Below are 18,441 nucleotides of genomic sequence, written 5' to 3'. Positions count from 1 at the left end.
GTACCTGAACAGGCGCCGTAAACTAGTGGATTTTCACAGTAACTTAATTGCAATGTAAATGTAAGCCTACTTGTGACATTAAGAAAGATTATTATATAAAAAAAAGAGAACGGCAACAACAGCCATTTTGGATGGCCCCCTAACAAAGGAAAACCCCAGAGTGCAGGGGCGCATCCACCAGATAGGTATTGTTGAGCCCACAGGAATGTGGAGGACAGACACCACCCCCCAAACCAAGAGAATCACCCGGAGTGTTAACGGCCCAGTGAAAAGATCCAGAGTGTTCACCCATTTGAGAAGTTTGAAAGCTGACATAGTTTTCCTCCAAGAGACGCACTTGAGGGAGAAGGATCGACTGCGGATAAGGAAGGGCTGGGTGGGACAGACCTACAGTCATGCTATGGGATGAGGACTAGGTGGGGTAGGCATAGTGATAAGTAAGAGGATGGAGTTCACGGCAACAAAGACGGTCACGGACCAAGGGGGTCGGTATGTCATGGTCAGCGGTGTCCTAGACGGAGCAACGGTAGTCTTAGTAAATGTGTAAACACCCAACTGGGACGACACAGAATTTATAAAGAAGACCATGGCGGAACTCCCTGACATAGATACGCACCGACTGATCGTGGAGGGGGACTTTAACAGTGTACAGGACCCATTAACGGACAGATCAAGTCCAGAATGGGGAAAACGACAGAAATGGCTAGGGAACTGGGGACATTCATGGAGCAGATGGGGGCAGTGGGCCCATGGCGGCTCCTGCACCCAAATGAGAAGGAATTTTCCACATCCGCATCAACGCCTTTATAGTGGGGAAATCGGTGCTTCCAGGAATTGTCAGGGCAGAATACTCAAATTCTGTTACCTGGAGATTTAGATTGTCCACAATTGGACACGGATCCACAAGTGGAATCTGACCAATCTGGTAGAGGAAGTTAAAAAGGACCTACAGAGATGGGATGCACTCCCGCTCTCCCTGGCAGGGAGGGTGCAGACGATCAAGATGAACGTACTGCCCAGGTTCCTCTTCTTGTTTAGATCCCTATCGATCTTCACCCCAAGGCCTTGTCCCCCATCTGCAGCAACCACAGGTTTCCAGTAACCATGCTAGTGCCACCTTTAAGAAGTGGAAACAGGATGGGGGGGACACGAGCAGTTGGGGACTTCTACACAGGGGACAGACTTGCAAACTTAGAAGAGCTGGCAGAGAGACTGGAACTACCGAATGGATAGGAACTCTGACATTTACAAATCAAAAACTTTCTCCGCAAGGAGATGACGAGATACAATAGACCCCAAGAGATGCAATATTGGAGGAGCTACTGGATACGGACAATATGAAAAAAGCGAACTGCGGGGAGATATACGGACAACTTTTAGAAAGGAAGTGTGGGCAGCACGGTAGCATAGTGGTTAGCACAGTTGCTTCACAGTTCCAGGGTCCCAGGTTCGATTCCCGGCTCGGGTCACTGCCTGTGCGGAGTCTGCACGTTCTCCCTGTGTCTGCGTGGGTTTCCTCCGGATGCTCCGGTTTCCTCCCACAGTCCAAAGATGTGAGGGTTAGGTGGATTGGCCATGCTAAATTACCCTTGGTGTTCAAAAAATGTGAAGTGGGGGTTACTGAGTTACGGGGAAATGGTAGATACGTGTACTTCAGTAGGATGCTCTTTGTGAGGGTCTTAGCAGATGGGCTGAATGGCCTCTTTCTGCACTGTAAATTCTATGATTCTATGACACGCTCCCCACTGGGCAGAACAAGGGAGAAATGGGACGAAGAATTAGGGATGGAAGTAGAGTGGGGACTCTGGAGCGAAGCACTGAACAGGGTCTACTCCACCTCCTGCTGCACAAGGCTAAACCTCATGCAGCTTAAAGTGGTGCACAGAGCACATCTGACAGAGGTGGAGGAGAAATGTGACCAGTGCCAGGAAGGCCTGACACGCACACATGTTCTGAGCCTGCCCCAGACTTGTCGAGTTCTGGACAGCCTTCTTCGAGGCGGTGGTCAAAGTTGTGGAGATAAGGGTGGAACTGTGCCCGAGAGTGTTCGGGGTATCGGACTCATATGGGCAAGAGTGGCGATGCCCTTGCATTTGCTTTGCTAATCACCCATCGGAGAATCCTGCTCGTCTGGTGATCAGCAGCACCATCCACAGCTGCAGATGGCTGGCAAACCTATTGGAATTTCTCCATCCGGAGAAGATCAACTACACCATCCAAGGGTCAGAAGAAGAATTCCACAAAGTGTAAGGACCAATCATTCATCAGCCTGTTCCAAGACTTGTTTGAAGCCAACAATGGATAGAACGGGGGGGGGGGGGGGGGGGGGGCGCGCGCGCGCGCACTGGAACCACCAGGGCCACAGAAAGCAGACAGGAACGAAGGGTGGGGGCAACTGGGGGAGAGACCCAAGGAAACGTCAAAGGGGAACCCAGGGAGAGACCGACACAGGGGACCAGAGGGCCCCTCACAAAGCTATAAGAATAACAAAAACGGCAGAACAAACCATTTAGGGCCGATAATAGGACCCGGAGACAGCAGAAGAGGGAGGGGAAGGTGCTGAAAAAGAACGATGTGTAAATTGTATATTATAACCGCTTCATCCATTTCTTTAGTGTAAAAATGCAAACTTTAATAAAAATACTTATTAAAAATATTTGTTTGAAGTGTACCCAGGTGAACACAATAGTCTGCAGCACGCAGACAAATGTGAAATCAATGTGGAGCCTATCTTTATTTTGATGATTGTTGGGTGTGAGCAGGCAAAGCCTTTGCTCTGAAAACAGTGTCACTGGATCACCTGAGCAACTGCATATCAATGCAACTATTTGCCATGGGTCCATAATGTGTCAGTCATGGATAGGGTGCAGATACTCACATTTTAGTCTCAAAGCTGTGGGTCAGAGACTTGAGCCCAATAATCTAGCTTTACACTCCAGTGCAATATTAATCGAGTGCTCTGCACTGTCTGAGGTCCCATCTTTCAGATGAGACATTAAACCATGGCTTTATTTGCCTCTCAGATGAACGTAAAAGATCCCAAAGCACTATTTCAAAGAAATAAATGCTGATCTAGCCAGCGACACCTACATCCTGTAAATTAATTGTTAAAAAGCAGAGGAATTATCTCCACTGTCTTTCCCAATATTTATCTTTCAATCAACATCACCAAAAAGCAGACTAGGTACAGCACAGAAGGAGGTCAATGGGCCTATCGTGGCTGTGCTCGAATAGGAAACGTAGTCATGTTTCCTACAACTTCAGAAGTTCTTGATTGGCTGTATAGCGCTGTGGAATTATTGTGAAAGGTGCTATATAAATGCATTTCTAATGGCAGATGCTGTACTTTGCCACATGCACAATTCTGTCTCATGCTTCAAGAAAGGGGAAATTTCTAACCCATCAGAAACACAGGTGGTAAATTAATAAACTAGAGCTGCATTAACTATGTAACCTCAAGGTCCTGGGATGTACATAGGACTGACAGTTTCAGTTGCTTATTGGGTGAGCATCTGCCATGGTGGAACACAGAAACTACAATGCTGTTTGTAGAGAACCATTTTTGTTCTTTGTCGAGAATAGTTCCCAGCAACAGGAAATGCCATCTTGTTAATTGCAGAGTGTTGCTAAGAGCAATGTGCTTCCAGTGACTATGAAACTGCTTATTTACAGACCTTGTGGCTTATCGCAAGTAATATGAAGCATCTTAAATAACCTGAACGTCGATGTTGTCTATTGCTCCTCTAAATTGTGCTGCTGGTGTTCAGTGTTTTTGGTTTGGGAGGTAGTGGAATATGAGAGAATTACAATGCTTATCTTGATTTCGTCTGGCTCTCTTTAGTCAAGTAACTAAAGTTATGCACAAAGTGTGAGGGAAGTTCACGTATAGATAAATATGTAAGTGCATGAATTTTGCTAGAAGGGAAGTTTCCTTTTTACACCTGTATTAGGAGAAGTTGTTATTGGCTTGACATTTAATCCTGTTGAGGTCACTTTGATCACCTTATTGGCCATCTTCTGTAGGTGATCTTGTTGGACCAGCAGATCACATGGCCAAATTATGAATGATTCAATACAAGTGGTGAATCCACGAAAAGCAGAAAGCAAAGACAATGGTAGAATTAAAGAACAAGGTTTTTTCCAAAACAGTGATACTCCTCCACTCCCCTAAGGGTCTCCTTCTCCGACCTGCAGCTAGGCTGAGGTTTTTATACAGGTGGGGCTCTCCTTGTAAAAGGGAATCTCTGTGTCCTTAAAGGGGAAATCCTGCCTGCCTTAAAGGGGAAGTTGATGAGAAATCGTCTGATCCCGGGACCTCCATTGAGGTTATAACAGTAAGCCATTGAATTTTCCAGATTTGTGAGGCTCATAAAGTGGTTAAGTCAAATGATTATGTTCACAAGGTTAGCTTTATCATGTAAAAATATATGATATGGCTATTGGCTCACATCTTTTAATTTCACGTTATCTAATGTAAATGTCTTGTGGTTTTTTTTTTAATGTAATTTGGGTCTATGTTATCCAAATTAGCTAAAAGCTGGTCTTTAAAGGATTGCGTAGCATACAATGCTATTTAACCCTTTTGCTGCATCAATATTTAATGTGAAAATGTGAGTATCCTGCACTGTAAGTAAAACTAATTTATTATTTCAGGTTCTGAAGAGATGATGAAAGAGAGGGAAAAACTAAGAAATGCTCACAGTTTTCAGATTAAGGAAGAGCCTTCTGAGCCACCTGAAGAGAAATTAAACAGTTCTTGTTCAGCAACCAACTCTGAAGATTTGTGTAAAAGTGATTCAAAAGGAAAAAGTAGCACTAACCTGTTCTTGCAAAAGCCAGGTTCTTTTTCTAAACTGAGTAAGCTGTTAGAGGTAGCAAAAATGCCTCCTGAATCGGACTTTGTGACTCAGAAACAAAATGTGAACCAAGTAATTGCCACTCCATCATCTCCTGGTCGTTGTAACTCTCAGAACTCCATCTCAAGTTCCCAGCTTACAATTCCATCTGGCAACTCAGAGAAAATGGACTCGTGTGCAAACCTCTTTAACCCACTGATAACTGGCACAGGGAAACTCTACAATTCTCCTTTACTCCAAAATGACCAGCTGCTGAAAGTACTTACAGAGAAAGGTGGGCAGTGGTTCAGCCTCTTACCAAGAATGCCTTGTGATGAATCTTCCATCACCTGTACAAATGTGCCTCCAGCCTCCTCAGAACAAATGGCACAATCTCAATTTAATTCCCAGTCTTTGCCCTCACCTCCGCTTTTGGGTTCAGGATCCCTGCAGAATGCACTTGGACTCAATCCTTTTGCATTATCAGCACTACAGGTGTGAAATCTTTATTCCTATTTATGTAACTAGTATCTTACCTAACTTGCTCAATTACACAAAATCTAGTTATTTTCTGCCTTCATTTGCAATACTAATTGTTTTAGAAATTGAAATATTTAATTACTTAGAACAATTGGAAAGGGTCGATCCATTTCTGCTTTTGTATTTCCCTAGTATCATTTACAATTTTTTGAATGAAATGTTTTGAATGCCATGTTTTGTCAATATTCCTCTGAAAGATATGCGAGAGAGAGTTAATTTTTTTGAGTCCCTCTTTATGTCTCAGAGAAAGTAACTCAACTCTGATTACTGTTTTTCTCTTGATTTCTTGACCATTATGTGCGACTCACTATTTCGATAATAATTCTCGTTCTCCAATATACCAATACTTTGTAAGGCCAATGTGAATGTGTTATTCTTAGTTAATATTCAGTAGCTGTGCAGGGATGGCATGAAATTTTAATTTTGTGTATCATGTCAGAAAATCACAAGATGCAGGTCTTAAAAGTTCATTCTTTTGATTCATACCTAACATTAATTCAAAGAAACATGCATCTTGATCAGAAAGAAAGTGCCAGTTAAAGTTTGTAATACATTTTTGATAATCCAGAGAAATTTTCCAAGATAAGTTCTGCCATTATCTTATTGAATAGCGGACAATTCAAGGAGCCATGTGCCTTAATTTTGCTTCTTGTGGCCTTATGCTCCTTCAGCCTTCATTTATAAATGCCATTTGATGGGACGTGAGGAAGAAAATGGAGATAGATGAACATTTTATGATACTATGACATTTGTATCTTTTTGTAGTCATTTTGATCAAGTATTCTTTTTAATTTTCTAATCTTTTTGGCCACAGAATTATCAATTTCTAAAAATTTTTATTTTTTCACAAGATGTTGGCATCACTGGCCAGGCCAGTATTTATTGCCTTTGAGCAGGTGGTGGTGATGTGTTGTTGATCTGCAGTAGTTCATGTTGTGTCGGTATACCCACAGTGCTGTAGGGGAGGGAGTTCCGTGTTTTGACTCAATGACAATGAAGGAATGTTGATTAGTTCAAAGGCAGAATGGTGTTTGGCTTAGATGGGATGGTGTTCCCATGTGTGTGCTGTTCTTTTACTTCTGGGTTTGGAAGGTGCTATCAAAGGAGCTTTGGTGTGTTGCTGGAGTGCATCTTTTGTTTATGATGGTGTATGGGGTGCTAATCAAGCTGGTTCTTTTGTCCTGGATGGTGTCAAGCTTTTTGAGTGTTCTTGGAGCTACACTCATCCAGGCAAGTGGAGAGCATTCCATCATGCTTCTACCCTGTGCTTTGTAGGTGGTGGACAAGGTAGTCGTGAGGTGCGTTTCTTACTGCATAATACCCAGCCTTTGACCTGCTCTTGTAGCCACAGTATTTATATGGCTGACCTAGGATGTTGATGGTAGCGAGTTCCGCGATGGCAATGCCACAATGTCAGGAGGTGATGGTTAAATTTTTTCCTGTTGAAGATGGTCTTTGCTTGGTACTTGCATGGCACAAATGTGACTTGCATTTGATATTTTGTTTTTCCACTTTGCATAAAAGGGGCTGATGTCCATTTTGGACAGATTAGTCTGATCAAGTCTACTTTGGGTCCAGTTGGTACTGTCATTTGGTTTTAAATCATGCAGTGAATGTTGTTGATTCTTCCCGTGGCTTCTATCTATTGTGGAGCCCAGATTAAGAACCAGATTACAGCTTCTCTCCAGTTTCTCTCCACTGTTCCTTGTATTCCCTTTTCAACCTAATTTCATCCACAAAAACCACTTGCTGCTCCCTTGGCCTGATTCCCACTGAACAGCTAACTATCCAACTTAATTATCTGACCCATATGATGGTTGATATCGTCAGTTATTTCACCTTCATGTGCACTGCTCCCCTTTCCTTTCAAAATTGTTTTTATCAGCCCTTCTAAAAAAAATCCACACACTACCTTTCTTTCCTTGCAGACTACTGCTCCATTTCCAAGCTGCTTTTCTCCTTGAATGATTGGAGCATTCAATCAGGCTTTGACTCGATATCAGGGAATTGAAATGACCAGAATCCAATGTCACAATGGATATACTCTCTGACTATGACCATGGTGCAGTATTCGTCCTTATCCATTTTAATGACTTTAACACAGTTGAACTACAACTACACCAGTTTTGTTCAAAATAAACTTAGGCTATTCACAGCTGTGTCTACAGTGACACCATTTTAGCCAAATGCATTAATTTCAATAGAAAATACCTTCTGAATACTCGCATGATACTGGTAAATGTACTTCCTCAATGTTCAGTAACAAGGAAGTAAAACACTCAACAATCAAGAGGCACTTACATACTATGCTTTATTTCTTACTATTCTACAAACAAATATACGCATGTTAAAAGGTTAAAGCACACACATTATGTTGTTATAAATATTGCGATTACATGATCAATGGCATTGTCTTTTGTTCAGCTTTTATGTCTTAATCAAAATATATGTATTTCTAACTAAATACACGTGGCTAATGGCTAACACATTGGAAAACTCTGGATTACATAATCTTCCAATACTGCAGATGCTTAAAATCTGAAATAAAAACAGAAAATGCTGTAAAACCTGACAGGTCTGGCAGCATCTGTTGAGAATCTTCAGAGCTGAAGAGAAGGATAAATGTGATTGATTTTATGCTGTTAAGGAGGGGGTGGAGCAAAATAGAAGATAGGTGGATGCTGGGAGAAAATTGACAAAGGTGTTGTAGGTGCAAGACGGGGAGTGTTAATGACAGTGTTAAAGACTAAAGAAGGTGCTAATAGTGGCATAAGATAAGGGAGGATGAGAATTCCACAGAATAATGACTCTGAGAGAAAAAAAAATCAACTCATCTCTATCTTAAATGTGTTCTGACACCCTGGGACAATGCATGGTCAATTCCAGCCCCACTTGACCCCGTGTCACAACACGGTTGAAATTAACTTGTATTTTAAAATATCCGAGGCCTTTGGCTGCCCAATAACTACAGTCACCAGGTTTGTAAATTTATACACAATTAGCTATTATTAACATTTATTGTAATTATATTGGGAACAAGTACAACTGTTTAACTATTATCTAATCTCTAACCCCCCTTCCCTTTGATAAAATATTGATGAAAGTAGAAGGATGAGTCTTTGTTTCAGGTGGGCGTCTTCCAATTAGTTTTTTTCTTTAGTTTGGGCTTCCAGATGGATGCTGGGCTGGATTCTCTGTTTTGGAGACTAAGTCCCCATGCCGGCGTGAAAACGGTGGTCTTTTGGCATTGTTCCACATTTTTCTGGGAGCTAGCAGGGAGCTGGCGTAGAGCTCGCCACTCTAGCTGCCAATACGACCCCCAGCACTTCCGTTTCAAAGGCCACGCATACGCATGGTGACAGCTGCAGTGGCCGCGCCGTGCCAGATGGCAGACTCAGCCCGCGGACCTGGACCGCCAAAGTAGTGCCCCCTCCGACCGTTCGTGTTCCTCGGACCGCTCACCCACATTGCCCCCAGCCCTGAATGAAGGCCCCCCCCCCCCCCCCCCCCCCCCCCCCCCCCCCCGGCCGTTTGTTCGGCCCTCCCCTTGACTGTGGCGGTGCGGACTGAGTCTGCAGCCGCCACGTGAGGATCCCGGATGGTGTGAGCACACGTAACCCATGCTATCGGGAACTTGGCCGGTTGGCAACGGAGCATCGCGGGGCGAGCCTCAGGCAATGGTCTGAGGCAGTGGATACTCGGCGCGGCATACTCCTCGAGTACGCTGATTTTCAGGGGCCGGAGAATTCAAAAATGGCGCCGCTCCGTATTTTGGAGGCAAATGGATTCTCTGCCCCGTCACAGAACGCGATTTTGGCGTCGGGGAGCGGAGAATCCAGCCCGTTCTCTTTTCTTTCAGCTTGTTAATGGTTTTCAGTGTAGACTCACAGAAATAGCAATTCAAGAGAGAGAGATAAACAGCTTCTTTCAGGGTCTAGAAGCTTTTGCCTTCAGACAGTGGGTAGCTGAGCAGAGAGAGAAAGCTGCTCCCACCTTGAGGGTCCATTGGTTTCTCCTGGCTTCTGTTTGAAAAACCCACCTGACAGGCTGTAGGTTGCTGGGCAGAATATTTTCCCTGGCCAGTCCATTGGCCACCAGCTAACCAATTGAAACAAACTGTCCAATCTCTTGGGTGCCATAAAGGCTGGGTTCTTCTGCCCACAATGCAAACCTTATAACAGTGTAGAATGTTGACATTTTGAGTTCCTCACTTCCTCTGCTCGACTTAAAGGTATATCTCCATTAATGATCCATGTACCAAAAACGATGAAGACAAAACAAAATAGGGTCTAAGGAAATCAACAGGAGGGCCCTTACAAAAGGGAGATCCTAATTTTTAAAACTATCCCTCACACAAGGAAAACCATCCTTTCAGCAACCACCCTGCCAAGTTCCCTCCGGATCTTGTATGTTTCAATAAGGTCACCTCGTTATTATAGACTCCACTGGATACAAGCCCAATTTATCTAATCCTCACAAGACACAATACAAGCTTCATCCTGAGAATCAGCTGAGTGAATCTTTTCTAAACTGTTTGCAAACCAATTATATCCTTTCTTAAATAAAGAGACTAAAACTGTACACTTCAGATATGTTCTCACCAATATTCTATACATAGAAGATAGGAGCAGGAGGAAGCCATTCGGCCCTTCAAGCCTGCTCCGCCATTCATCGCGATCATGGCTGTTCGTCCAACTCAATAGCCTAATCCTGTTTTCTCCCCATAACCCTCAATCCCATTTGCCGCAAGTGCCATATCTAGCAGCCTCTAGAATGTATTTAATGTCTCAGCCTCAACTACTTCCTGTGGTAATGAATTCCACAGGTTCACCACTCTTTGGGTGAAGAAATATCTCCTCATCTCAGTCCTAAATTGTCTACCCTGAGATCTTAGACTGTGACCCCTGGACACCCATCATTGGAAACATCCTCCCTGCATCCACCCTATCTAGTCCTGTTAGAATTTTATAAGTCTCTATGAGATCCCCCCCCCCCCCCCCATTCGTCTGAACTCCAGTGAAAACAATCCTAACCTAATCAATCTCTCCTCATACGTCAGTCCTGCCATCCCTGAGATCAGCCTGGTAAACCTTTGCTGCACTCCCTCGAGCAAGAACATCCTTCCTCAGAAAAGGAGACCAAAACTGCGCACAATAATCTAGGTGTGGCCTCACCAAGGCCCTGTATAATTGCAACAATACATCCCTGCTCCTGGCAGCATGCCAGCACAGTGTTTGATTCCCTCTTGATTGTGGTGTTAATATAAGCCTACTTGTGACAATAATAAAGATTATTATTATTACTCAAAACCTCTCGCAATGAAAGCCAACTTCTCATTTGCATTCTTTACCATCTGTGCACCTGCATGCTTACCTTCAGCGACTGGTGCACAAGGCTTCCCAGGTCCCGCTGCACACATCATCTCCCAATTTACAGCCATTCAGGTAGTAATCTGCCACCTTGGTTTTGCTTCCAAAGTGAATAACCTCACATTTATCAAAATTATACTGTGTCTGCCATTGATTTGCCCACTCACCCAACCTGTCCAGATCATGTTGAAGGATCTCTGCATCCTCGTCACAGTTCACCCATCCACCCAACTTGGTATCGTCTGTAAACTTTGAGATGTTACATTTTGTTCCCTCGTTCAAATCATTAATATATACTGTGAATAGCAGGGGTCCCAGCACCGATCCCTGTGGCACCCCACTAGTTATTGTCTGCAAATTTGAAAAGGACCCGTTAATTCTTACTCTTTGTTTCCTTTCTGCCAACCAGTTTTCTATCCACCTCAATACACCTCCCCCAATCCCATGAACTTTAATCTTACATGATAATCTTTTATGTGGGACTTTGTCACATGCTTTCTGAAAGTCCAAATATACCACATCGACTGGCTCCCCCTTGCCAACTTTACTAGTTACATCTTCAAAGAATTCCAATAGATTTGTCAAGCATGATTTCCCTTTCATAAATCCATGCTGACTCTGTCTGATTCTGCCATTGTTTTCTAAATGCTCCGTTATAAAGTCCTCGATAATGGATTCCAGAATTTTCCCCACTACCAATGTTAAGCTTACTGGTCCATGATTCCCTGTTTTCTCTCTAACTCCCTATTTGAATATCGGAATGACATTAGCAACTTTCCAATTTGCAGGGATTGCGCCAGAGTCTATAGAATCCTGGAAGATGACCACAATGCATCCACTATTTCTAGAGCTACTTCCTTCAGTACTCTGGGATGTAGATTATCAGGCCCTGGTGATTTATCAGCCTTCAATCCCATCAATTTCCCCAACACCATTTCTCTACTAATATTGATCTCCTTCAACTCTTCCCTCTTACTAACGCTTGCATTCTCCAACATTTCCTAGTGTCTGATTTGTGTCCTCTTGTGTGAAGACAGAACAAAATTATGTAAATATGTATTCAGTTGCTCAGCCATTTCTTTGACCCCTATTATCCCCAGTTTCTGTCTATAGGGGACCTACATTTATCTTCACCAATCTCTTTTTCTTCACATACTTATAGAAACTCTTAGTGTCAGTCTTTATGTTCCCTGCAAGCTTAGCAACTATAGCAAAAAAAATCCTACTTTTATATTCCATTCCCTTGGCAATAAACAACAATCCATATGCCTTCTGTTATGATGCTTGGCCAGACTTCTGGTTGTGTTGGGGGCGGGGGGGGGGGGGGGGGGGGGGGGAAGAGAGAGCTCCTGTTAAGTACCAATAATATTTGGTTTAAAGTAGTAAAGTTTGAGATTAAAGATGCTCACTAAGTGAATAAAGCCACAAGGTTTCTTGGCTTTGGAACAAACAAAAATAAATGTTACAAATACAAGTTCAGAACAATTACAAAATCTATATTATACATGAAAAATGAAATGAAAATCGCTTATTGTCATAAGTAGGCTTCAATGAAGTTACTGTGAAAAGCCCCTAGTCGCCACATTCCGGCGCCTGTCCGGGGAGGCTGGTACGGGAATCGAACCGTGCTGCTGGCCTGCTTGGTCTGCTTTAAAAGCCAGCGATTTAACTCAGTAAGCTAAACCAGCCCCTTACATAATACATTGAGGTTGAGGTACAGTGAATTAACAGGCGAACTGTTACCACACTCTGTAGTAAATGACAGATGCCACCAAACTCAATTCCATGGATTTCTCAACAATCCACCCTGACATCCATCAGTTGAGCCAATCAATCTCATTGAAGCTTCAGATTTCTCATGAGCGTTTCCAAATTTCACCTTTGAAGATCCCGCCTTGAAATTATGTCCAAAAGTCACTCCCGCACAGAAGGCTTCAATAGTCAGGTTTCAATCTCATCTTTCAAGTTTCTTTTCCTCTGGATTTCTATGTACACTCGAGCTTCATCGTCCAAGCTAAATTTCAGATCTTCGGCCATGCCAAGTAGAACATCATTGCTCCAAGTGGGTGCTTTTGCCCAATGGCCCCAGCACGGAGTCACCAATGAGCTTTGTTCTCACGTGCTCACTTAAAGTCTGCTCCCTGCACCTCGTTCTTTAATTTAGAGCCCCTTTCTTTAAACTTTATCAGATAAATTTAGAGTACCCAATTCATTTTTACTAATTAACGGACAATTTAGTGTGGCCAATCCACCTCCCCTGCACATCTTTTGGGTTGTGGGGGCGAAACCCATGCAAACACAGTGCGAATGTGCAAACTCCACACGGGCAGTGACCCAGAGCCGGGATCGAACCAGGGACCTCAGCGCCACCGTGCTGCCCTCCCTTTCTTTTAACTTAACAGAACCTATTTCTGTCCCCTGCCTTGTATCCCTTGCTTAGGACTTCCTTTTGAGACTTCTTCACCGGATGCATTCTCCATGACAATGGAGCTCGTTTAGCTCACTGAGCTAAATCGCTGGCTTTTAAAGCAGGCCAGCAGCACGGTTCGATTCCCGTACCAGCCTCCCCGGAGAGGTGCCGGAATGTGGTGACTAGGGGCTTTTCACAGTAACTTCATTGAAGCCTATTCGTGACAATAAGCGATTTTCATTTTCAATGCCTCTACCAATCAGAATCAGCATTTTTTTCTCATGCAGATGAAAAGCATCAACATTTCTCTTTTCCTCAGCAGTGCTCAGGTTCTTTACCATCAAACAACTAAAGCATATTTAGTCAAGTATACATAAGCTTTTTTACATAACATAAGGGAACTGATTTGAACATTTTTTAAAATTTAGAGTACTCAATTTTTTCCAATTAAGGAGCAATTTATCATGGCCAATTCACCGACCCTGCACATCTTTGGGTTGTGGGAGTGAAACCCACGCAAACACAGGGAGAATGTGCAAACTCCACACGGACAGTGATCCAAAGCCGGGATCGAACCAGGGACCTCGGTGCCGTGAGGCAGCAGTGCTAACCACTGCGCCACCGTGCTGCCCTAACTGATTTGATCTTAATGGTACATTAAGATTTTACTGTTGCTACATTTTAAAAGATTTCAATTACAGATAAAGTGTGCAGAAAGATTTTTGAAAAAAAAACTAAATAGCTCAGACATCCACTCTACGGAATGGTTTTGGTGAGCTAATTCTTGTTGACTTTTCTCATTTTGTAGAGCGTAAGTACTCTCCAGTAGATTACTGGATGATTGCTCAATATATGATGTAGGAAACTATTTATGTTTTGTGAGTCCTGTCAATCTCATAAAAGCTGACCAATTGTTTCAGAAAAGCTGGGAGCTCAACAATATCCTTGAAAATGGTGGAACAATTTGGCAGATTGATCAACATCACGGTAGCAGAGTGGTTGGCACTGTTGCTTCACAGCGCCAGGGTCCCAGGTTTGATTCCCGGCTTGGGTCACTGTCTGTGCGGAGTTTGTACATTCTCCCCGTGTCTCCGTGGGTTTCCTCCCGGGTGCTCCAGTTTCCTCCCACAAGTCCCGAAAGATGTACTTGTTAGGTGAATTGGACATTCTGAATTCTCCCTCCATGTACCTGAACAGGTGCCAGAGTGGCGTCCAGGGGCTTTTCACGGTAACTTCATTGCAGTGTTAATGTAAGCCTACATGTGACAATAATAAAGGTTATTGATCTGCAAAAAATAAATGTTTCCGATACAACCCTTTATCGGTTATGACAAATGGCAGCTTCAGAAACATAAGCTGTTTTCTTACCCCACAAATGGTGGTTGAGTGTTTTCAGAATTTCCTTCTTTTGTTTCCGGTTTCCAGTATCCATAGATTTCCTACAGTGCAGAAGGAGACCATTCGGCCCATCAAAATCTACACCTGATCTGATTGTGGCCTCAACTCCACATTTCACCTAGCTCCAAAAGCCTTTGACTCCCTTGTTAGTCGAGAATCTATGTACTTTTTCCTTAAAAGTATTCATTGACCGTCCTCTTTGGGGAAAAGAGTTCCAAAGACACTCAATCCTCTGGCAGAAAACATTTCTTCTCGTCTCTGCCTTAAACTGGTGTTACCTTATTTTTAAACTGTGTCCCCCAGTTCTATTCTCTCCCACAAGGGGAAACATCCTTTTAGTATCCATCCTCAATCTTCTAAACTCCAACCAATACAGGCCTAAATTGTGCAAGCCCCTATTCAAAGAATTTCCAGCTATGCGGTGGCAGGAGTTACATCAGTTAATAATAGGTGCAACACAAGGGTAGCACGGTGGCCTAGTGGTTAGCACAGCTGCCTCATGGCGCTGAGGTCCCAGGTTTGATCCTGGCTCTGGGTCACTGTCCGTGTGGAGTTTGCACATTCTCCCCACAACCCAAAAATGTGCAGAGTAGGTGGATTGGCCACACTAAATTGCCCCTTAATTGGAAAAAATTATTGGGTAATCTACATTTTTTTAAAAATAAATAAATAATAGGTGCAACACTGAAGTACAAAGAGCCTGTCTTGTGAGGTTTTTATTAGAGAAAATTGACCTGGGGACCAGAACCGTAGAACGCTGAGGATAGGATTTTTCCCTTGGGCGTGGGACCCAATATTAGGGGTTCCAAGCCTGAATTTGTAGGGACCCAGACTGTGCACTCTGCTATCGGTCCAAGCAGCAGGCTAGTAGCTGTAGCGCCTTGACATCCCCAACAGGAGAGGACATTGTGGAGACAGATGGGAGACAAAGGGCGCATCAACATGGAGGCATCTGAGGAACGTTAAATTGAAAGTAAATCAGAGAGGTGGGGGCGGGGGGGCGCTGACTTTTATGCCTGAGGACCCCTCTTTAGGGCATGGAGCCTCCAATTACAATGTCCTCCTCAATTAAGCTGGTGGTCTCTACAAACAGCGGGGTCTACTTCACCACTGACAAAAACTAAATCACCCCTAAACAGTGCCCTAAATATGCAATTGGCTGTTTATCTAATAAATTAATGTAATTCATTTTCTTGCAGAGAATCTCTTCTTATGTTAAAGATAAAATAAACTTTGTTCACCCTCTTACTGGCATAATCTTTTATAGTTGTTTTAAGAATAATTATTGCACTTATTTATTGTTTTTATAAATTTACTCCACCTCATTTGTTTAAAGAGATCAGGCCACACTCTGCAGCTCAGTGACCTGCTTCTGGAGCCCTAATAGCAGCAGACTTTAACTTGCCTATTGGACATACGTAGCAATACCCACAATTTCATTTTCCCTCCCATTCTACTGCACTAGCTGGGCATTGTAATAATCTTACACAGCTTGGTTAGTAAATTTTCATAAGGATATGTAGTGAGCAGCTCACATTATGTTAACCAACTTCTAATGAAGCATCCAGGATGCTTTTCCAACATATAAGCCATAGAGGTTTCCTGTCAACACAATCTTCATTTGTAATAAATGCAAATAATGTCATTTTAAACCTTTTGTTGCAGATGAAACCAGGGTTACCTCTAATAGGGCTTCCATTCTGTGGATGGCCAACTGGAGTACTCAATCCAAGTATTGCCTTTTCCTCACCTGGCCTTGGATTATCTGAAGGAAATGCTAATCCTTTCCTGTTACCTAGCATTCCTACAAATGAATCACCAGCACCACAACATGAAAAACTACAAAATAGTGCACCTTCTTCGATAGCTGAAGTAGCAAAACCAGTGGATTATCCTAGTCCAAGGCCCATTCCAGAAGGTAAGTGGAAAAACTCTGGAGTTGTGCTATATTCAAACATAGAACAATGATGCCAAGATTACAAATTGCAACCAGCCGTAACCACAGCAACATTATTTTTGGTCTATTATGCTATTAAATTTATAGATTATGGTGTCAGTAGAATAGCAGAATTGTGATTTATGTTTATGTTTCCACATCTCTTCAGAGACTGTTGTGTGGTGATTTGGAAATAATGAATGCTGAGAAAGGCTAATTGTTGGACCTTTCTATGATTATTGAAAACTGACTTCATTCTGAGACAGAAAATAAGTTGTACACTACATAAACTAGGTTTTTGGGTTCAAACAAAAATAAGTATTTCTTAAAGCACATCATTCAAATATTTTGTTTGGGAATGTGCAAGTTTGAATGCCTTAAAAAGTAAACAGTAATCTGTGAAATGGCTGCACAATTATAATCATTATTTTTTTAAAACTTTGAAAACATGTTCAGAAACTGAAAAGATGCTCTGTTCAAGCAAATACACATGAATTTGCATACAAATTCAGAGCAGGAATAGGCCATTTAGCCCCTCCGGTCAGCTTTTATTTCATAAAATCATGGTTGATCTAATTGTGGTCTCAACTCCACTTTCCTGTCCACCCACTAAACCTTTTGACTCCCTTGTCCATCAAAAATATATCTAACTCAGTCTTAAAAATATTCAGTGACCCTCCCTCCACTGCCCTCTGGGGAAGAGAATCCTATAATCCAATGACCTGCTGAGAGAAGAATTTTCTCCTTATCTCCGTCTTAAGTGGGAAACCCCTCATTTTTCAACTGTGTTCCCTACCTCGAGCCTCTCCCACAAGGGGAAAGTTCCTCTCATCTTGTCAATTCCCTCAGGACCGGGATTTTCCAACCTCCTCCCTGGCTGAAGTCGGTGGCTATTTATGTGACTTGCCAGCTCTGCTGCGGGGGATATCGCCATGTTGGGTCAACCTCTACAGGGCCAGAAGATCCTACAGTCTGAAAGGGCCAAAAAATCCCACTCAGGATTTTGTATGTTTCAATGAGTTCACCATTCATTCTTCTAAACTCCTATGGATATGGCTCCAAACTTTGCTCATAAGATAGCCTTTTCATCCCAGGAATCAGTTAGTGAACCTTCTCTGAACTGCTTCTAATGCTATTATGTCCTTTCTTAAATAAGGAGATCAAAACTCTGCAGAACTCCAGATGTGGTCTCAGTGACACCCTATACTTGTCGCACAGCTTCCCTACTTTTATATTTTATTCCCCTTGCAATAAACGATAACATCAATTTACTTTCCCAATAACTTGGCTGTATCTACATACTAACTGTATGTGGTTCATGTACTAGGACATCCATAGCCTTTGGTACTGCACACTTCTGCATTTTTTTTCCATTTATTTTTCTATTCTCTCTGCCAAAGTGGACAAGTTCATATTTTCCCACATTTCTTTTTGCCTACTCATTAAAAACCCCTTATTGACGCGTTATCACGAATTACTTTCCTACTTATTTTTGTGTCATCAACAAATTTACCAACCATACGTTCTGTCCCTTCATCCAAGTCATTGATATAGTGTGTAAATCGTTAAAGTTGCAGTGGCGCTCCACTGGTTGCAGCTTGCCTCCCAAAAATGACCCATTTATCCCTCTCTCTGCTTCCTGTTAGCCAACTGATCGTCTATCCAAACTGGACTGAATACTCCAGATGTGGAATTGCATGCTGTACCTGCATACTGATTTCCTGTGATTCATGAACCCAGATCCCTCTGCCTAGATGCATTTTGCATCTGCTTTCCATTTAGAGAATTTGCTTTTCTATTTTTTTGGCCAAAATGGATAACCTCGTACTTATCCACATTAAATTCCATCTGACAAATTTTGGACCAATCTCCTAGCCTATCTGTCCATCTGTAAAATCTATATTTCCTTTTCACTGCCTGCTTTCCCACCTATTTTAGTATTCTGCAAATTTT

General features: G+C 42.7%; 1 protein-coding gene across 16 annotated transcripts in view; it reads left to right on the top strand.

Moving 5' to 3' along the window:
- baz2ba (bromodomain adjacent to zinc finger domain, 2Ba) overlaps positions 1-18,441 on the top strand; it is a 563,986-nt gene that overhangs the window by 489,374 nt on the left and 56,171 nt on the right. For all 16 annotated transcript variants that reach the window (XM_038789612.1, XM_038789617.1, XM_038789613.1 and 13 more), the window contains 2 exons: positions 4,654-5,330; positions 16,218-16,470. In XM_038789612.1, the coding sequence (XP_038645540.1) occupies positions 4,654-5,330; positions 16,218-16,470 (930 nt within the window). The remainder of the gene's footprint in view (positions 1-4,653; positions 5,331-16,217; positions 16,471-18,441) is intronic.

This window comes from Scyliorhinus canicula, chromosome 2 (assembly GCF_902713615.1).
Source record: "Scyliorhinus canicula chromosome 2, sScyCan1.1, whole genome shotgun sequence".
In the NCBI taxonomy this organism is placed as follows: domain Eukaryota; kingdom Metazoa; phylum Chordata; class Chondrichthyes; order Carcharhiniformes; family Scyliorhinidae; genus Scyliorhinus; species Scyliorhinus canicula.
This window is presented reverse-complemented; position numbering and strand designations above follow the sequence as displayed.